Here is a 21,818-nt window from a genome sequence, read left to right on the forward strand (position 1 = left end):
CGAGACTGAGAGAGTCTGGACTTTGAGAGAGAGCAATGTTTTGCTTTGGGTTTTTTTGTTGTTGTTGTTATTTTTAAACATTTGTTGCTTGCTAGCAGCCCAGGTTCATCGATTCTGGTGCAGTCCATCTGGATAGCAATCATCTGAAGTGTCCTTCTGTGACTTCTCTCTGGGCCGGTAAAATCACATTGCTCGGCTGGCACCTGGCTCTCTTCTTGAGGGCTGCACCTGACCGCTGGCAGAGGCATCCAAAACTGATGATTAATGTAGGACATTCACTTGGGGTCAGATGATAAACCGTTTAATGACCTGGCAAATGTTTTCTTGGTGGCTATTCTTGCAGCTCCCATATAGGTGGTGAGGAGGGTCCTTAACTTAGGGATGTCAGGAAAAAACAAACCTTCTTTCCAAAACTATCGCCATAAGAAGAGGAAGCTTCTTTGTCTACCTCTCCCTCCAAATCAGCTTTCTGAAATCCCCCCCCTTACCAAGATGGCAGCCTTTCCTTACCAAGATGGCAGCCTTTCCTTACCAAGATGGCAGCCTTTCCTAAGTCAGGGTGGGCTGTAACAGAATCAGGCACATAGCCTTGCTGTGTCCTGTATCAGCTATGAGTCTCCTGGCAAATTATTTAACCTCTGTGCCACAGTGTCCTCATTGACAAAAAGAAATGACAGTGTCTACTGGTAGAGTAGATGTCAGAATGAAACAAGATCATGGGTATAGAGTATTTGATACATGTAATGTTTCCAATAATAAGTTGCGATTTTAAAACCCTCAGATTAGTAATCTTATTATATATGTATGTAATTTTCTATTAGGTAAACACATATATATTCATAAAGAAACACATCTGTCTGTGTTTTCCTTAAATATTGCATATGATATGGGAATGTTTACTATAGAGTGAAAGTAATAATGTGACAATGTTAGTTTATGTAGAGTCATAGTATCAATGAGGGTAAAAATAATAGCAACAGTAAAGGGACACAGTCCCCAGGAGGCCAACAGGTCTAGTTCTAAGGCCTTAGAAACATGGAAGCAACAGGAGTCTCCCCCAGTTCTTATGGCTGAGCTGCTCTGCCTCCGGGGAACCTACCTGCCCTCACTCTGCTCAGGTGTATCAGGCCCTGGGAGCGGGAGGGCTGTGGACAGGAACCCTGTGGCCCAGGCCAGGCTGTCACCGTGTGGCTGTGACAGCTATCCACCGGCTAGCCCCCAGGAAGAGAAAAACCACAAGCCTGCCGCGTCTCTGCGGGGCTGTCTGGAGCAGACGGAAGTTTAATGCTCCGCGGCTAAGTGGCGAACGGCCTCCGAGGCTCCGGGGACAGCTCTTCCATCTGTCTGTCTGCCTTTCCCGCCAGCCCAGGGCCGGGAAGCTGGGAGGGTTGGCTTGTCCGAAGGAAGAAGTCCTTCTCCCCGCCCTATCCAGACCCTCCTCACTGATAGCCGATAGCCAATAGCCGATAGCCAATAGCCGATAGCCGAGGCGAGGGACCGTGAGGCCAGTGTAGACACCCTGTGCAGGCTGCCCGCAGCTCCCTGAGCCCAGAAAGGACACATGTGGCCCTGGAAAGCCAGCAGCTTGTGACGGCCACAGAGGGCCTGGCTTTCCCCAACTTGCTGAGGGGCTGTTTCTGTGTTTGTCCTCTCGCTTTGGTCTTGGATCGGATGAGTGCAGATTCTAGTTGGTCCAGGCGCTTGAGAGGCGGCAGGGAGATGCTGTGCCCACGCCCCGGGGGGGGGGCGGCCACCTGGGGGCATTATGGCGGGGGCGTGAGGCGCTTTGTTTCAGCCATTCCCCGTCACCCCACGTGGAGGTGCTGAGGAGGCTCTGGGGGTGAAGAACTGGGCCTAGCACGGCCCAGTGTGTGCTGGAGCGCTGGGATTCCGGCCCGTGTCCCTGTGGGCCCAGAACCCTGTGCCTACTGGTCTAAGAACGAATGAAGGACAGAAGAGCTTGGACCAGCCATTTTCAGGGCATGTGGCTCAGCCTCTGGTGTCAGCCTGTGGGAGAAGAGGGGCCTGCAGGGGTGTCTGATCTGGCTGGCACGGTGTTAAAAACAATTGAGCAAGAACGACTCGTTCTTGAGAGAGTGTGCATTCCACGCATCGTACCACTTCCCACTGGCCCGTGCCCATCTCATTCCACTCCTTCCTGTCACTGGCACGGCCCACAGGCATCTGCTTGGTGTTTCCTGGGAGCGATGGCCTGAGCAGCCAGGCTGGAGGGTCCTGGGGACTGCAGCTGCCCGGAGGGGCGTCATAATGCCGCTCGGCGTGATAGGATCCTGAGAGCCCCGCAGTAAAAAATAAACTCACTGGCTCATCTCTGCTAAAGCCAAACTTTCCCCAAACTATCTGATTGCAAACTCCTCTTCCCACCACCGAATACCTAACATCGCCCTATGGGAAAAGGGTGTCCCGATACAATATAGTTTCAGAAACACCGGCTTTTGAATCTTGTTAACTCTTGTCATCTTGATTTGAAAGAAGAAAAAGGATAAATCTCCAGACGCAAAATCCAATAACGGTAAAGAAGCCTGACAAATTTGACAACATACAAATTAAAATCCTTCCAGGCAATGAAACATGTGATAAGCGGAGGGAAAAGACAGCAGCAGTCAAACAACAGGACAAGGAAGGGGAAATTCCACAGCACGTCTCACTGCTAAGAGGGTTAATGTTACGGATACATAGAGAATTCCGCAGACCAATGCGCTTTCCCGCCAAAGAAAAATGGGGAAAGAATATGAACAAGCAATGTAGTAAATACAGATGTTCAATGAGGGTAGAAAAGGTGCCTACCTGCTCTAGACACTGTGCAAATTATGCATCAGACGGACCAAGTTCAAAAGATTTGCTGCTAGAGATAGCAAGGTTATAGGGAAAGGCATATAAGGAAATTGGACCCTGCTTCTTTCTAAGGCAATTAGGTACTATCTCCTAAAATGTGTGTGTATTCATTTTTATATATGTATATACTGTATGTTATGCTTTCTATACACCAGTATATATATATATGACTACATATATGTATACATATATATACACACACACACAAATAGCAGTCCATCCATACTACAGGAACTCTCACACATACAAATGAATATGTTAAGTATTTTCTTACCACATCTTTTATAATAAAGAAAAGCTAAAGGTAGCATGGAGTCCCATCAGTATAGGAGGGCTTAGAAAGGCATGGTGTACCCATATGGGCATCACTGTGTAGTGGTCAGAAATAGAGGGCAGTCTATGACGTGACGTGCAAAAATATCAGTGCTTTATGGTTCACTGCAAAAAGCAAGTTGCAGAACTGTAAATATTGCACACACATGTGCATATGCACATCCATGCATGCACACACGCACATACACACATGTATAGAAAACAGTCTAGAAGGAAACTCTCCACGATGTTGACATTGGTCCTTTCTGGGGAGAAGGGATTGGGGCTGACCTGGAGCTGAGGGACTTCAGGGACAATTTCGCCATATTGCTTTAACTTGTGTGAATTTTTTTTTTTTTTACATCAAACATTTATTACTGACTTTTCAAAAGCATAAAGAACAGGAGAAAAGAAAAAAACGGTGAAGGTGTGGAGAGAGACAGCTGCCCTTTGAGTGAGGGGGGCATGGAGCTCTGGGTCAGAGGGCGGCCCCGGAAGCTGCAGGCCTGAGTCAGTCCTGGCTCTCCCACGTGCTGACCTTGTGACCTTGGACTGGTTATTGAATCCTGATGCGCTAGCTTCCTGATCTGTGAACAAACTATTTCCCTTGAAGGGTTGAAATAAGGTTTTCACTTAGAATAAGAAGCCAAAATGAGAGGCAACAAGCGTTTATTGGGGATAAAAAAAAAAAAAAAAAAAGAAATGCAATTCTTGAAACACAGATTGAGGCAGAAACGCAAAGAGTATACGATTACAGAGAGAAGGCCAGGGGCTTTGATGAGAAAACGGAAGGCAAATGACTACACGCAACGAAGACAGGAATTTCTACTGGTGTTGGCAAACTCTTTACTCTCGGCCATCCCTGGCTGGTTACTGATTCTATATCTTCAGAGAGTCCATAATTGCCAGTCCTTGCGCTTTTCCTGCTCGCGCTGCAAACAGTTGTTGGTAAGACGATGTTGGTTTGGCCCAGTCTAAAGGTTATTTTGCCCAGTTTAAACATTCCTGTGGCTCAAGATGGAAAAGGTGCTAGCCAGTTTCCCAGGATGGCTGCTCTGGCTGTGCTGACGAACGGCTCTGCTGATGCTGTTTTCCACAAAGGTTTTAACAAGATGATCTAGCACCAGCGCTCGGGGTGCTTTCTGCCCCACTACACGTTCTCAGAGACGAGTCCTAATCACTGATGCTAACTAAGGAACTCAACTGGAACCAGCTACGATAAAATTTTCTCTAAGAGAGGAATTTTTGCTGTTTTTATTTTGGTCTGAGTATAAAAGGATGATGCTTGTTGACTGTAGAATATACAGAAAAAGAAAATTAAAAATGCATACTTCCACTAGAATCTTAAACATGATTTTTCAACTCCGGGTAGGAAAACAGCAGTCTTCTCTTGTTGCTTAGCAAATGGGACTCTTATGCGAGAGGGTGGGTGTTCCTCCTACCCCTGGATGCATGAGGAAAGAGCAATCCACCACAATGCCCAGTTTCCGTAAGCCAGCGAGTGGACCAAGATATGCCCACAGTTGTTCACCAATTGGCCAGGGACAAACATATACATAACTCAGTCCAAGCCTTCCTTGCTACCAACAGAACAATTCAAGCACACCGTCTTCCAATAATGATAGAGGTTACCACTTTTTTTTTTTGAATACCCAGAGTATGCCTGCCTCTCTGCTGGAGATCTCACTTAGATCATTTTTTAATCTTCACAATCTTGCAAAATAGGCATTATTTCCTCAGTGTTACGGCAGAGGGAATTGAGATGGCAGAGAGGTTAAGTGTTTTGTCCAAAGCCACATGGCTGTCAACTAGAAGCAGGATTCGGCTGCAGATCTGTGTAACTTCAAAGCCTGTGGCCTTTCTATACATTACTGCCTCCTTGACGGTAGAGGTGGTTGTGACTTACTTTTGTATGCAGAGTGCAAGCGGATGTTTTAATCTACATAGAGAGCCTCAGATCACTATAGCAGTGCCCAGGATGCAAGATCGTTCTGCCTTGATCTGCATCAAGTGTCAAAGTATCCTCTTCACCAGGTGGAGTTGTTGGATGTGGGCATCACTCATGTTTATTTCACTTCCCACCTAGGTGGCGGCTTTGAAATACATCCCATCTGTCCTCCACGATGTGGAAACGGTCTTTGATGCGAAGTTACTCAGGTGAGAGTTTATGATGTACTTGCCTGGGCTCTGTTATCAAGCTAGGGACTCAGAGGGAGAGGAGGGCTCCTGTGGGGAGTTCCAGATGGGCACTCGGTTAGGGGACAGAAGGGACACGTGGTAGGAGCTTCTTACTGCAGCTCCAGCGTGGGCTTTTGACATTTTCCTTTTGTTGTGCCAGACTTTGGTTAAAAACCAACTCTAAAATAAGCATCCTCCTTTGATGAGACAAATACTACAAAATGAAGACATGCAGGTTGAGAAATTGATGTTTGGTGTAAATGTTTCCTTTTCACCTGGGCTTGAAGATTATATGGGGTTTCAGCCTTTGCCCCGAAAGCCCCCTGTGCTTTCTCCTTCCTCACTCCATTCTTCTCATGAGATGGGAAATGCTACTTTTTAATTTTCATTTATTTATTTTTTTATTCAGTGACAGAAGGGGAGGCAGAGGGACAGACTCCAGTATGTGCCCCAACTTGGGTCCACCCGGCAAGCCCACTAGGGGGCAATGTTCTGCCCATCTTGGGCCATTGCTCAGCAACCAGGCTCTTCTTAGTGCTTGAGGCAGAGGCTATGGAGCCATCCTCAGCACCTGGGGCCAACTCGCTCCAATTGAGCCATGGTTGCAGGAGGGGAAGAGAGACAGAGAGAGAGAGAGAGAGAGAGAGAGGTGAGAGGAGAGGGTGAGGGGTAGAGAAGCAGATGGGCGCTTCTTCTGTGTGCCTTGACCAGAAATCGAACCCAGGACATCCACATGCCAAGCCAATGCTCTACCACTGAGCCGGGCAGCCAGGGCTGGGCAATGTTATTTTAATGTGACTGTGCTTTAGAAGAGGGTCATCTAAACCAGAAGTGCCCTTCCCTTCTTCCTATGTTCCCTTAAGTTCCATGTTTGCATATGGAAGATTTAAGGAACTTTTCATATTGAAATGATTTTAGATTAGAAAAGAGTTGCAAAGATAGTATAGAGTTCCCACATGCCCTTCACTTGGCTTCTCTTAATGTTCACATTTCACGTAACTGAGAACTTCCCCTTGGTACAAGTCTATTCATTGCACTCCGTTCTTCATTCCGATCTCACCAGTTGGGGTTTTTCTTTTCTTTTTATTGATGTCCTTTTTCTGTTCTTATGATGATTTCTGCTGGTTTCTCCTCATCTTTCCGGTCTTAAACTAAATGTTCTATTCTTGGAGAAGCTACGTCTGCAAATAAATTAAATTCCTTCCCTCGCCCCATGCACCATTACTCTCTGACACAACTTCTTATTTATTTTCTTCATTGCATTTATCACCCTGTATTGATTTACTTACTTCCACGTTGTATGTGGCCCTGCATTAGAATGTAAGTCCTGTGCCCGTGCCATCGGGACCGAGTCTGTTCCCATTGTGTCCCCGCTGCTCTGCGCATGGCCGGTCACACATTACATAGATGCTTCATAAGTACTTGAAAGGATGAATGAATGCAGGGAGTTCGTTTTGGAAAGCTCGCAGGGGCTATAATTTTGTTTCAGTGGTGTTTTTATTTTCACTGTACTTGGGAAGAGCTATCTTCCTTTTTTTACATCCCAGATGGATTATAACCCACAATGTTTTTATATAATATTTTAAAAATTAAAGACCTTTTGATCTTAAGAGTTTATCATAAAGCATTAGTAAGCATAAACCATTTGTAAAGAGAAGGATATGGTTATAAAGTGAGAGCTTGGTATTAAACCCTTGTTTCTTTGACCCCTTTACTGTGTGGAAGGTTCATTGACCTTTCTCGACCTTAGTTTTCCCAGCTGTGCGATTGGGGTCAGTCTCAGGTCCCGCTCATGGAGTTGTGAGGTATAAAGGGCAGAGTGGACAGAAAGGGCAAGGCCCGTGCCTGGTGCACAGTGGGTGCTCGGGGCTGTTGGCGTGGGTTTTCAGATTTGCACAGCCCTCTAGTGCTCTCAGCGTTCAACATCAAGGCCAACCGCGCTATGTACTGGAGGCTTACTAAGCACCGGATGTTCTACCCGGAATTGGGGACCAAGGAAGCCGGCAGGCTGGGGATGGGCTGTAAGTGCCACGAAGTGGGAGACATCGGTGTGACTGGCTCTCTGTCTCCTGTTTCTCCTGCCGCAGCCAACTCCTGTATGAGTTCTATACCTGCATCCCGCCCGTGAAACTCCAGAAGCAGAAAGTCCAGTCCATGAATGAGATAGTCCAGAGCAACCTCTTTAAAAAGCAAGGTGAGTGCAAAGGTCCTGGTTGGGCAGGCGGGGACATGAAGCACATGTGCTCCTCACGTGGCTGGGTGGGCGGGGCCATGAAGCACATGTGCTCCTCACGTGGCTGGGTGGGCAGAGCCATGAAGCACATGTGCTCCTCACATGGCTGGGTGGGCAGGGCCATGAACCACATGTGCTCCTCACGTGGCTGGGCAGGAGGGGCCATGAACCACATGTGCTCCTCACGTGGCTGGGTGGGTGGGGCCATGAACCACATGTGCTCCTCACGTGGCTGAGTGGGCAGGGCCATGAACCACATGTGCTCCTCACGTGGCTGGGTGGGCGGGGCCATGAAGCACATGTGCTCCTCACGTGGCTGGGTGGGCAGGGCCATGAAGCACATGTGCTCCTCACGTGGCTGGGCGGGTGGGGCCATGAACCACATGTGCTCCCACGTGGCTGGGTGGGCGGGGCCATGAAGCACATGTGCTCCTCACGTGGCTGGGCGGGCAGGGCCATGAACCACATGTGCTCCTCACGTGGCTGGGTGGGCGGGGCCATGAAGCACATGTGCTCCTCACGTGGCTGGGCGGGCGGGGCCATGAAGCACATGTGCTCCTCACGTGGCTGGGTGGGCGGGGCCATGATCCACATGTGCTCCTCACGTGGCTGGGCGGGTGGGGCCATGAACTACATGTGCTCCCACGTGGCTGGGTGGGCAGGGCCATGAAGCACATGTGCTCCTCACGTGGCTGGGTGGGCGGGGCCATGAAGCACATGTGCTCCTCACGTGGCTGGGTGGGCGGGGCCATGAAGCACATGTGCTCCTCACGTGGCTGGGTGGGCGGGGCCATGAACCACATGTGCTCCTCACGTGGCTGGGTGGGCGGGGCCATGAAGCACATGTGCTCCTCACGTGGCTGGGTGGGCGGGGCCATGAAGCACATGTGCTCCTCACGTGGCTGAGTGGGCGGGGCCATGAAGCACATGTGCTCCTCACGTGGCTGGGTGGGCGGGGCCATGAAGCACATGTGCTCCTCACGTGGCTGGGTGGGCGGGGCCATGAAGCACATGTGCTCCTCACGTGGCTGGGTGGGCGGGGCCATGAAGCACATGTGCTCCTCATGTGGCTGGGTGGGCGGGGCCATGAAGCACATGTGCTCCTCACGTGGCTGGGTGGGCAGGGCCATGAAGCACATGTGCTCCTCACGTGGCTGAGTGGGCGGGGCCATGAACCACATGTGCTCCTCACGTGGCTGGGTGGGCGGGGCCATGAAGCACATGTGCTTCTCACGTGGCTGGGCGGGCGGGGCCATGAACCACATGTGCTCCTCACTTGGCTGGGCGGGCAGGGCCATGAAGCACATGTGCTCCTCATGTGGCTGGGCGGGCGGGGCCATGAACTACATGTGCTCCTCACGTGGCTGGGTGGGCGGGGCCATGAACTACATGTGCTCCTCACGTGCTCCTCCTGCTCCTCACCTGCTGGGCAGGACAGAGCAACCGCCCCAGTTACTAAAATGGTTCCCTGACTCCCTTAGTCTGAATACATGAGAAGGGTAGCCGACAGCCTAGACATCAGACTGGACACTGATTTTAGAAAAGCTCAGGGCGCCTGGCTTGTGGCTCCTGAGAAAGTTTGTGAGCTGGCAGACTTGGAGTCAGACACTGTGGTTTTTCTACTGCGTGGCTTCTCTCTGTGTAGTTTATGCTTGCTCTCCTCGCCTTGAGAGGAAATAGGTGAAGTTCTGTTTGGTAGAAAGAACCTGTAACAGAGAAGCTCTCAAAATTTCTAGAATGGAGGACTTGAACTGGCAAGCTTGTTAAAATGTGGATTTCTGTGACCCATCTCAGAGGTTCTGATAGAGTAAGAATTAGTTTTCTTTCTTTAGTTTTTTTTTTTAATAAAAATTATTTTTGAACATGTAATACATTTGCATGGATCAAAATGCCAGGGTGGGAAAGGGCACCGCATGTAAGAGGGCCCTCTGGACCTGTGCCTAGCCGCTCACACCCCTTCCCTAGAGCCAGCCCGTGGTCCCAGGCACTCCTGTTTGCTTCCAGGGACACTCCAGGCCTCCGGACACGGGTTTCCAACCACGGAGCTGACCCTTGAACAACACTCTGAACTTTGAGGGTCACAGGGTAGAAGACATGGTCTCGCTGGCTCCCGGTGCTCCTGCACGGGTCAAAAGAAAACACCCATGTTTAGGTGGACCTGTGGGGTTCAAGTCCTTGACGTTCAAGTGTCCGCTGTGTACTGCAGATTCTCCCCCGGTCTCTCAATCTTTTACTCAAACAGTTGCGTGTATCTGCTCTGCACTCTCCTTTCCTCACTGAGTGGTGATCTCCCGGACGGCAGGGCGTGACAGTGGATTTGAGCAGGAGATGTCTTCAAGCTTCTGCTCCCCCAAACTGAACGGTACTCCCCTGTCAAGGGGCCTCCCCGTTTCTGAGGTCGGGGAGCTAGCTGGCCACACCTCCTCCAGGTCCAACCAGACTTAGAAGGACTTAGAAGTCATTATTCACTGTCCACCTTGTGTCCAGCCACCTTCCACGTCCCTGACATCACTCCCTCTGTGACGATGTAAACAGTGACTCTTGAGGGGGAGCGGTGATTTCTGCAGCCTAAGATCTACCCTTTCCGATTTTAAATTCCTGTCTGTCCGTGCCGGTGTCAGTGATGGAACGAGAAGCAAACTGTGCGCGGAATAAGGGGGCTTACAAAGCAGAGGATCAGTCATCGCTCAGCTGGAATTTATGCAGAGAGGGAAGCTTGAATATTTATGGAACTCGCCTGGTAATCACAGGAATATTCAGGAACCACTTCACTGTAAATATTACTTTCCCAGTGCCCGGTTAGCACGGTGCATCCAAAACTGCCGTCGGAATCCCTGGAGCTAAGGCTGGGAGGAGGGCATGGGGAGAAAAGCGTCCTTTTTTTTTTTAAAGATTTTTATTTATTCATTTTTAGAGAGGAGAGAGAGAGAGAGAGAGAGAGAGAGAGAGAGAGAGAAATGAGAGACAATGAGGGGAGGAGCAGGAAACATCAACTCCCATATGTGCCTTGACCAGGCAAGCCCAGGGTTTCGAACCAGTGACCTCAGCATTCCAGGTCAATGCTTTATCCACTGTGTGTTCAAAAGCTAGGCAAGAAAAGCGTTCTTGTGACTTTATATTTGTGTCTGTGGTTTCCCGACTGTTGAGACAGATGTATGACAACAGGTTAATGCGATACATAGAGAGCTTGTTTGTTTCCGCATGGCTTGTACAAGGTGGGCGGAAGCACCCTGGAAGGTCGGTTTGCATTTCTTGTGTGGCCAGCTTCTGCTGCGGGAGCGTCCCGAGGTCTCTGAGTTCTGGCTCCCACATCAGAATGAACTGCCCTCCCTCTGAAAGCTGTGAAGCCTGCCTGCCCCTTCCTGCCCTGGCGGTCCCTTCCTGGATTCCAGGTGCTGTCACTGTCGATAGAGATGAATGGAGTCCCATCCTAGGGACATGACCAGGTGCTGTCACTGTCGATAGAGATGAATGGAGTCCCATCCTAGGGACGGGACCAGGACGACTGTAGCTGAGTGTGGAGCCGCACAGGCAGCAGATAGCAGTGCTCCTCGGCTCTCCTCCATTGTTCAGAGCTGCCATCATTGTCCGGGGCCCTGCTTAGTTAGCATCAAGGCCGGATGGCGTGCTAGCACCATCCCAGACGGGGCACGTGGCATCAGGTCCAGCCTGGTGGGAGCCCCGTCTCCCGGGCGGGGCGGTGGCCGCCAAGAGTTAGCATCATCCCAGGGCAAGCTGGCCAGCTGCGGCTCACCAGTCCTGCTGCGTCACCGAGTTTCAGATGCAGCAAGAGCCCTCTGATTAATATTAACAGACAGAAGGCCAGCCTCAGCGCTGTACACAGCTACAAAGGAAATGCCACATTCTTACCTCTAACACAAACAGACATTAAAAGTAGGCGGACCTAGATAACGTTATACTGAGTGAAATAAGTAAATCAGAAAAAAAACCAAGAACTATATGATTTCATACATAGGTGGGACATAAAAATGAGACTCAGGGACATGGACAAGAGTGTGGGGGTTACCAGGGGTGGGGAGGGGAAGGGAAGGGGTGAGAGGAAGGGAGGGGCACAAAGAAAACCAGATAGAAGGTGACGGAAGACTCTATGACTGGGTGATGGGTATGCAACATAATCAAATGTCAAAATAACCTGGAGATGTTTTCTCTGAACCTATGTACCCTGATTGATTAATGTCACCCCATTAAAATTAATTTAAAAAAAAAAGTAGGCGGACTGAGAGCCCTTTGGGGATCCATTTTAAAGGGGAGGCGATGCATAATCAGCCTCTCCGCCCTTGGCCCACGTGTGAAAGCCGCATGCTCTACGCACAGCTTATGGTGACTCCTCTCCCACGACGATGTATCTGCTAAGTGAACCCTCTTCCCAAAATAACCCCAGAGGGAAACGTCAGCTCATCCCCCTTCTTAAGTGCTCAGTTCCAAATGAGTGCAACCGGAATCCATACGTGCTTCTGGGACGTCTGTGGCCCTTGGGTGAGCGCCCTCTCTATACCTTTCAGTAAGGTGAGTTTGATTCCTTGGCCACGTCTGAGCGGTAATGAAATCCCGCCCAGTCTCCCTGTGAAGTGTCCTGAGCCTCCGGGACGTGATTTGCTTTGAGCCTGTGCTCATTAACTGCCGGATGTGCAAATTGCCTGGAGTATTGTCAGCGGCGCGAGCTTGGACTCACAGCCTTGGACACCGGTGTCCAGCACAGGGCCAGAGGGCTCGCGGGCACCTTCTGAAGTGTTGGCCGACTGTCCTAGTAGCCTGTCTTCAAGGGGTTCCTATGGAGAAAGGGAGAAAATTTAGTGGGTAAGGGTATTCATTCTTGGGTCTCACAAGGCCTGGGTTGGATTCCTGATCCAGCCCCTTATCAGCTGTGGGACTATGGGCAATTTACTTAACCTCTGGTCCTCAGTAATGACATTCGGCCCCCCCCCCCCCCCCGAGGCCATTTATCTGGCCCCCGCTGCACTTCCGGAAGGGGCACCTCTTTCCTTGGCGGTCAGTGCCGCAAAGCACGGCGTCGCTCACGTACAGTATTACTTCCGGTGACGTGGGACGCACGCGTCACGGCTCCGGAAGCGCGTCATATCACTTGTTACGGGTAGCAGTGACAAATATGGAGCCGGACATGGACCATCTCATTAGCCAAAAGCAGGCCCATAGTTCCCATTGAAATACTGGTCAGTTTGTTGATTTAAATTTACTTGTTGTTTATTTTAAATATTGTATTCCTGTTTTGGTTTTTTACTTTAAAATAAGATGTGTGCAGTGTGCATAGGGATTTGTTTAGTGTTTTTTTTTTATAGTCCGGCCCTCCAACGGTCTGAGGGACAGTGAACTTGCCCCCTGTGTAAAAAGTTTGGGGACCCCTGCCTTAGAAGGTTGTTGTGTGGGCTGATGAGACGGAGTGTGTATTTCAAGTGCCATTCACAGCCAGTGTTTCGTTCTGAGGGGTCGCTGTGGCTGCTGGTGCTGTGGTTATTATTTCTGTCACTACTGCGTTCTCCCATCTTCTATCCTGGCCTTTACATTTCTTGTGATAAGGGAGTCCCTTCATGTGTGATAGTGGCACAGAACTTAAATCAAGCCTCCTTGTCCCCCTGGGAGCTACATGTTTCTCCTCATGGTCTGAGAAACCTGGAACTTAGTGAAAAAAGGGCCTGGTCTGTATGTGCGCCCCATTCTGCTTTGAATGGTTTCTCCAATTTTTATTTCATTTCCTTGGAGTGTTTCACAGAGGCCCAGGTTCTGTTTGTCTGGGGGAGGCCGCACAGGTCAGGGCGAGGTGCTTACGGTTTCTCACCTCATTGTGTACCTTGCTGCAGCCTCAACGTCATTACAGATTTGGGGACACCTGCCAGCCACCTTCTGTCATGATTTGCTCCTTGGGCTCTTTTTTTTTTTTTTTTGGTATTTTTCTGAAGCTGGAAACGGGGAGAGACAGTCAGACAGACTCCCGCATGCGCCCGACCGGCATCCACCTGGCATGCCCACCAGGGGGCAATGCTCTGCCCACCAGGGGGGATACTCTGCCCCTCCGGGGGCGTCGCTCTGTTGTGACCAGAGCCACTCTAGTGCCTGGGGCAGAGGCCAAGGAGCCGTCCCCAGCACCCGGGCCATCTTTGCTCCAATGGAGCCTCGCTGTGGGAGGGGAAGAGAGAGACAAAGAGGAAGGAGAGGGGGAGGGGTGCAGAAGCAGATGGGCGCCTCTCCTGTGTGCCCTGGCCGGGAATCGAACCCGGGACTTCTGCATGCCAGGCCGATGCTCTACCACTGAGCCAACCGGCCAGGGCCCTTGGGCTCTTTTAAAACACATGCACGCGCACACACGCTCCTTTTCCTCTCTCTTTTAGGCAATTAGCCTCAACTTCCACTTGGCCTGTGATCTTAAGTAAATTACTTAATCCTTGTAAATTTCAGTTTCCTCATCTGTAAAGTGGGAATAACCACAGCAAGGGTTTCCTGGCTTGTGGTTCAGACTCAGTGGCATAACATGGCTTGTTAGTCTGGGGCATGAGGGAGTCAGGCGTCCCCCAGAGTGGCTGGCCCTGTGTGAATGACTTCGGGGTCCGCGAGAGGAGACCTAGGGAGTCTGTGTGGACTCATCTGCTGTCCTCTCCAGCCCGAGCTCACACCTGCCTGGTGGTGAGGATCGGAGACAGGAGGAATAGATAGGCTCTGAGAGGAGTCTGCGAGGAAACCAAACCTTCTGGTCCTGTGCAACAGATTCGTCCCTATGAGAGCCTAATCCCCAAGTAATGTGTCTTTTTAGTCTGATGCTAATCAGACGCGCCATCTGGTTCAGTGTAAACTGCTTGAGGATCCACATTGCTTACAACAAACAGAGAGGGCGAGGGGCAGGGAGAAGGAGGGAAGGAGGGAGGGAGAGAGAGAGGCAGGGTGAGACAGAGACAGAGAGGGACCGGGAGAAAGAGAGAGAGAACAAGAGAAACAGGGACAGAGAGAACAGAGACCGGGAGAGAGAGAGAGAGGGAGAGACAGACAGACACAGAGACAGTTTTCCCTTTATCGAGGTGCAGTTTCTTTCTTTCCCTCTTCTTATCTGTTGCCCCCAAAGTATCCAGAGCTGCCAGGACCTCGGTTCACAGTGGGCTGGGCAGCTGTGGGGGCGGGGTCCAGCACCATGAGGGGATTTCTCTTTTCTAATCATCACATTGCCGCAGCACGGGGTTGGGAACAGAGGAAAGTCCGCTGACTCCAGCAGTTATTACTTTGCTGGCTGAGCTTATGTAACATCTCTGAGCCTCCAGGGTTCCACCTCTGGAAAATGTGAGTTGGAATGTTGCCATTACAGTCCGAAGTTTTGATTTAGGCTATGCTTCTTGATGACCAGGGCTTCCTCACTTACCAGCTGTGTGCTTTTAAACAAGTAACCTCTTTGAGCCTTGGTTTCTTTAGCTGAAAAAATGGGGTAATGTATGTAAAAGAACTAGCAAAGTGCCTGACACAGTTGCTGCTTATTTAAAGGTATCTATTGTATCACAGTAATAACCACGAGAATAATGATATTAACATCTTAAAGGGAGAGGTTTATATTTATTAAATATATAGATTCTCTAGTCTACTCAACTATATAGGTTCTATACAGGACAAACACATGTGTTAAATTCTTACCGCTCAGCTGCATAGGGATTAGTATCCCCATCTTCTAGATGAAGAGACCAATGCCTAGAGGGTCAAGTGACTTTCATCCCAATGAGACCAAAGATTATACACTGTATTCGGGTACATACAATGTATGATGCTGGGAAAACAAATTGATCCCCAAATCTCAATAGTTTAATGGTGTAAAAGTTTATTTCCCTCCTGTGTGAAGTCTGGTGAAAGCCATCTACTATGTGTCTCTCTGGAAGCTATGTGAGTTGGTACCCGTGGCCTCCCCGCAGCGGGGAAAAGAGGGAGGAAGGAAGCACAGCTGCTCTTAACCACCTCTGTCCGAGAGGGATTCCATCCGCAGTCCATTGGCCAGAACCCGTCACATGTTTCCAGCCTAGTGGCAAGGGAGTCACACACGGAACATTTGATGAGCACCCTCTCTGTCGCTCACAGGTAGTAAGTGTGAGAGCTGGGTTCTAAATCAAAGTTGTTTGAGTAACAAAACATACCTCCTCTCCACTACACCATGCTTTGTTCTCATAATGGGCAGAAAGAAGGTAGTGTCTATTTTCATGTTGGAAATGCTTCCTTCTTCATATTAGAAAAAGTGCCTCGTTCTTCCGTCTAAGGATTTTTTTTTTCTTTCCATTCCTCACTCCCTACCCTTGTTCTAAGTGCTGGGCAGCTAAGTACAGGGACTTATGCCTGGGCAGCAGATGGGACTCTTGATGCCAGTGGTTGCTATGTCACCGCAGCTTTTTCAGGGAACAGCTATCCTGCAGCAAGCAGCCCTGCAAACAGGCTGCTTGAGACTCGGGATGTCCGCATCAGGCTGGGTTCTAGACCATTCTGAAGGAAAAGGCAGGAAGGGGACAAGTCCTCTTCCTCCTAAGACACACTCTAGCCTGGGGCTGGCTTCTCATCTCTCCTGACACCATACAAGCCCTTCCACAATTCTGATCTTTGCAGACACTGCCAGAAATACCTTCCACTGCCTCCCCATGTCCTTTCTCCACTCCCTGGCACACTAATAATTCCTACCCATCCTGTAAGACCCAGATCAGTGTTAAGTCTGCAGTATGTCCTCCCTGATGTCTCAGGCATTTCAGCTCAGTCCCATGCAGCACGCACTTACTCAGTGCCCACTGCAGGCCAGGCCCTGGGGAGGTAGCGGGAATTCAGCTGCTGCGCGTTGGCAAATTTCCACTCTGCACTCAACGTGCGAGGATGAGGCAGCTCCTCGTTTTTGTTCCTCTGGTTAAAACCCCGTCTAATCTGTTTGAGTCTCCGCATCACTGTGCCCTGTGACAACTAAAAATTTTCAATTAAAGGTACTTTATGGCTTCAGATTTAACCAGTCTTTGTGATTCAAACAGTCTCTTCTCCCTCTCCAAAGTGGCTTCTGGGACTGAGTCCCAAGGACCCAATTAGGAAAAGGGAGGAAGACCCTGCCTTTGGCTTTTCCTGTAACCTATGCAAATGGCTCTTGTTGGGACTTTAGCTCAAGAGGCGATGTTGGGACACACGGGTCCTGTGGCTTCAGGTCTCAGCAACAGGTGAAGAGGCCTCTAGCCCTTCTCTTCCAGCATTTATTTTTCTTTTCCCAGGAAGCCTTCCTCATCTCTCTTTTCTGTGGCTATAAAAATGGAATGGCTACCAGGATACTGACAAATGCCAGAAGGTGTGACAGGAGGGAGTTCAGTAGGTTCCAGATATTATCCTGGGCTCACAAAGGGGATGAAACAAGGTGCAGGGCCTCCGAGAGGTAAATATCTTCAAGCTCCAGTTCACCTGCGGAGTCTGTTAAAGCTGCAGAATCCTGGACCCGACCCCCAAAGTTTCTGACTTGGAAGGTCTGGGGAGAGGGCCAGGGATGTACACGGCAGCAACCCTCCAGGGGGATTTTCGTGTCTTGTTTAAGAAATCTTTCTCAAGCGCAAAGTCTAAAAGATTTTCACTTATACTTTTACCAGGAATTTTATATGTTTAATAACACAAGTCCTATACCTAACTATAAGCTTATGTTTATATAAAACACGCACAGTGTGAGGTAGGAATCTGATCTTGTTCTTTGAGCCATTTGTCCCTACATTGTTCCCAGGTTCAAGCGTGGGCCAGTCTCTCTCTTCTCCACTCCAGTGCCATTTTGCATTTCTAAGACGTTGGTCTTCCCCGGAGACCTAAGGGCAGGGGTTCAACCCCTGGCCCCCAGGATGCGTGCAGTTCCTCCATGCTGTTACCCCACGAGAGCCGAAAGGTCAGAAGGGCCAGGGAGAAGGGGTGGCCTCTCCTCCCCAAGACACGCCCCAGTTAGGCTCCTGCGTTATGTTGGCATCCTGGGAATTACGTGCCAAGACATGGCAGTTCTCCAGGCTTGGACCTTCTCAATCATGAAAGAAACACAACATAATTTTGAGTTTCCTTGAAAGATAATTTTTTTTTTTTTTACAACAAGTAATTGCGTGGGTCCATAGGGCAAGCTTCTTGTAGTTTCTCTATGTAGCTGATGAAAAGATTAGTGACCTGAGATGAGGGAGACCCAGAGAGCAGCAGGAACAGCAGTATTCGCCATGGAAACAACAGCTGATGTTTACCGAGCGCCGATGGTGCACCAGGCACGGAGCTGAACACCGATGTGCGTGGTGGCATTCGCTGCTCAGCTGTGTGGACCTGGGCGAGCCACTTCACCTCCGCAGGATAATTACGCAGTCCTGTGATTTTGTTTTTTGTTTTTTTCTGGAGCTCTACCAACAAATGATAATCTTTGATTTCAAAAAGCATTCTCTGATTCACAATAATATTGCCGAAGCTTTCTAACACCATTTAGCACCTAAACACCCTTCCTCCCAGATACCGTCCTCAACACATCTACACGTCCGCCTGAGCTGGGGACAGGGAACAAGACCATTTTATAGATGAAGGGAAATTGCAGATGGCCTCACAGTCACAGGGCCAGGCTTGGAATCCTGGCAAAGGTCACCTGCCAGAGCCAATTTATTTATTTAATAAAGAGCTGTTGAGTTTGGAGGACCTACTTTTTTTTTTTTTTCTTTCTCATCAGAGCATTTAGTGGCATAAAAGATCTTCAAATAGGGGTTTGGTCCTCCCAACTACAGTGTTGCAAAGCCACATCCAGTCCCAAATCGTCCCTTCCACACTCCGGAGATCTGAGAAGGGGCTGTCCTTCACATCTATCCCCTTTTCAATGTGACTGATCACAGAATTCAATGTCAAAAGAAACCTTCAATCCCGAATCAGAAAAGGCGGTGATTTAATAAGCTGCAGAACAAATCCAACAGAGATTTATGAAAGTGTCTTTTTTTTTTTTTTTTTTTTGGCTAAAGTAAAAAAAAAAATTGGCATACAATCAAAGGAAAGAATCTCTTTTGAACCTTCAGAAATACTTAGAATAGCAGCTTCTAATGACATTATGAAGTACAGTTTAATTGGGCAGGGGGAGGAAGATCCCAGATCATTTCTTTAATGTCAATCGAAATCAACTCGTTTGCAACTTAAAATATATATATAATATCTTACCTCATTAAAGCGAGAGAACAGCAAAATCAGGCTGATCTTCTACCTGTCAGTCCCTGTCCCAAGGGGCTCTCTTCCAGTCTGGGATTGGTTCCTGGTATAAGCAGAAACACATGTAATGAGGGAATTGATGTGACTCTTTAAAAGGTTACCTGGTTCCTCCAAATGTTTTGGTGGTTGTTGTTTTCATTGTGATCTTATCGTCCTGGATGGCTTGGATTATAGCGAGGCGGGTTTTAGAATGTTCTGCGACTTTTGTGTTGATCTGTTTACGTCATGTTTGGTTTTTACCCCCACCCCACCCCCACCCCCACCCCAACATCTTCCTGGAGTAGAGGAAAGTTTCCTTCAGACCACGACATGGTTAAAATGAAAACCAGCTACAGAGTCATTTCAATTCAAAGTAGTATTTATTGAAAATCTGGAAGTGCAGCCGCGCTGTGCTGCGGGGAATGTGAAAGGACCGTAGTAATAAATAGTTTTATGGCCACCATTCGTTTAACCTTTATTTTGTGCCTGGTGCGACGCTAGGCCTCTCACATATGATCTTGTGTCGTTATCCTATGAAGCGTCTCATGGCAACCCTGCAAAGTGGAGGTACGAATGGCCCCATCGTACAGGTAAGGAGAGCGAAGGTGAGAGGAGTCGAGATGCTTGCCATCAGTCTTATACCAAGTAGCACGTTGCCATCAGTCATATACCAAGTAGCACGTTGCCGTCAGTCATCAGTCATATACCAAGTAGCACGTGGGGGCCAGAAACCCAGCCGGGGGCTGTCTGATTCCAGAGTGCGCTCTCTGAGTCGTTGTGCAGTACGACATTTGAACAGAAGACGTCTTCCACCTCGGGGAACTTACAGTCAGGAGAGAAAAGATTCTCTCTCCTAAAATCTTTTTTTTCCCCCTTCCTTTTCAAGTGAGAGGAGGAGAGATAAAGAACCAGATTCCCACATGTGCCCCAACTGATATCCACCCAGCAACCCCTGTCTGGGGCTGATGTTCTGCCCATCTGGGGCCATTCTTGACACCTGAGGAGGAGGCTCCACAGAGCCATTCTCAGTACCCAGGGCCAATGCGCTCCAACCAATCGAGCCATGGCTGTGGGAGAGGAAGGGAGAGGGGGGAGGGGTGGAAAAGCAGATGGTTGCTTTCCCCCTGTACCCTGATGACCGGGACTCAGACCTAAAACACCCACACTCTGAGCCAAAGCTCGGCCCCCGAGCCAACCAGCCAGGGCCGCTCCTAAAATCTGCAGGCTTGAGCCCACACAGGCCCCGAGGGTAATGGGGATGAAGGCGCAGGGTCACAGTTACTATGCCATTAAATTAAGATGACCTTATCAAATACATAGCTCTAACGCCACCTTCAGTCAACCTTTACCACAGATCATCCGCTTGCCCTCACTAAACATGTGAGAACTTTCTTCCCGTTACAGAGACGTGTGATTCCTTTCATTTTTTTTTCCCCTAAAACACAGCGCCACTCGGTCAAGTCATTCATTTCCCCACCTTTGAGAGAGACGAGTATACAGGTATTCCTCTACCACTAAGGGAACGAGAGTGGACGTGGTCAGTGAGCAGCAGTTTCAGGCGGGGAGCGATGGCAGCAGTGAGGCCCGGGGCCCAGTCTGCGCTGCGGGCACACAGGGCAGCTGCGCATCAGTGCCCAGTGCTGGTGGCCATAATAATTCTTTTTAAAAAGAAGTTTCCCAAATGGATTTTCACATGAAATCTGGTGTCTTTTTTTTTTTTTAAAGAACAGTATGCAGGCCAAATAAAACCTACGTCCAGGGGAAATAGCCTCTGGTGTAAATTTGTGGTTTGCAAGGTTAGTAAATGCATGCTGGGTTTATTTATGACGAAACCTTTAAGAGTGACTATTACCGGAATTCAGTGAGAACAGTGACTGTGGAACATTGGGGACAGGTTTATGGGGGAGGTGGGATGTCAGCGCACATTGAAGAAGAGGGGGTTTGCTGAAGGCCTCCTCGGGAGGAGTGTGTCGGAGCCGGGGTGTGTGTCTCGTGGTTCCCCTCCGCCTGACACGCCCTCCTGCTCATGGGGGCCTCGGCCCACATCATAAGCTCTACCAGGCGTACTCCCGGGAATACTGGCCCAGTGTTGGGGGGTGCGGTGGGAAATGACATTTCTCGTTTGTAGAAATTAATATTATCAACACACTGAGTTTTTATGGAACATTTGGGAATATAGACAGGCAGCCACAGAGTCATGACGTAGAGGTCACCGTTGTCTACCCCCCTCTCTTTTGTCTCATATGATTTAATGTGCTGTCATGTGGCACCAGGTTTGTCACCCACGCTGTTCACTGGGAATTACTGGGAGCGTTTTCCCTTGATATTTTTAAGGACTTTATGGGACTCTGTTCTATACATGGGCTATAACTGCTTCCACCATTTTTGCATTTAGGGAAATATGGGTTCATTCAATTGTGATATAGAAAAACCTACTGAAATCCATAGCCTTAGTAGGCAAACCGCTCTCCTCTTTGCTCATGATTTCTTTACTGTTGGACAGAATCTCACCCAGCTACTCAGTGCTTGCCCAGCATTTTGACTCTCCCTCCATCTTCCTTCCCTTACACACACACACACACACACACACACACACACACACACACACACACACAATTTTGCTTCCTCCTTGTGCCATAGCCGCAGCCTAAAGCAGAGCCTGTTGTCCTCTCATATGGAGCTGGAGTGACATGATCCAATTTGGGAGGGGCGTCTTTTCACAGCTGAGCCGTCATCCTTGATGGTGGGGGTGTGTCCGTGTGTGGACATGCTCTGCAGTACCAGGCACTTAGATGCAGCCACACTGCGAGCCCTCATTAGCCCCGGGCAGCCAGGGTGGATTTGCTGAGTGTGCCATCCTCCGGGCTGGAGCAACTGCCCAAGTGGAACCGGTCCCCGGAGCAAAGAGGGAAGCCAATTATCCGAAGGCAAATGAGGCCCTGATTATGGCCTGAGCTAAAGAGGGTGAAATTATTTGAGGAGAAACACCCCATTTCTGAAGTAGGCACAGCGCAGGAGAGTTTGTTCAGAGCAAGGGCTTGGATCA

General features: G+C 49.4%; 1 protein-coding gene across 2 annotated transcripts in view; it reads left to right on the forward strand.

Annotated features, from left to right (window-relative positions):
• Positions 1 to 21,818, forward strand: part of DOCK2 (dedicator of cytokinesis 2) — a 401,087-nt gene that overhangs the window by 99,811 nt on the left and 279,458 nt on the right. For both annotated transcript variants that reach the window (XM_066342684.1, XM_066342685.1), the window contains exons 24-25: positions 5,255 to 5,325; positions 7,434 to 7,540. In XM_066342684.1, coding sequence (XP_066198781.1) covers positions 5,255 to 5,325; positions 7,434 to 7,540 — 178 coding nt within the window. The remainder of the gene's footprint in view (positions 1 to 5,254; positions 5,326 to 7,433; positions 7,541 to 21,818) is intronic.

Source organism: Saccopteryx leptura, chromosome 6 (assembly GCF_036850995.1).
Source record: "Saccopteryx leptura isolate mSacLep1 chromosome 6, mSacLep1_pri_phased_curated, whole genome shotgun sequence".
NCBI classification, from domain to species: domain Eukaryota; kingdom Metazoa; phylum Chordata; class Mammalia; order Chiroptera; family Emballonuridae; genus Saccopteryx; species Saccopteryx leptura.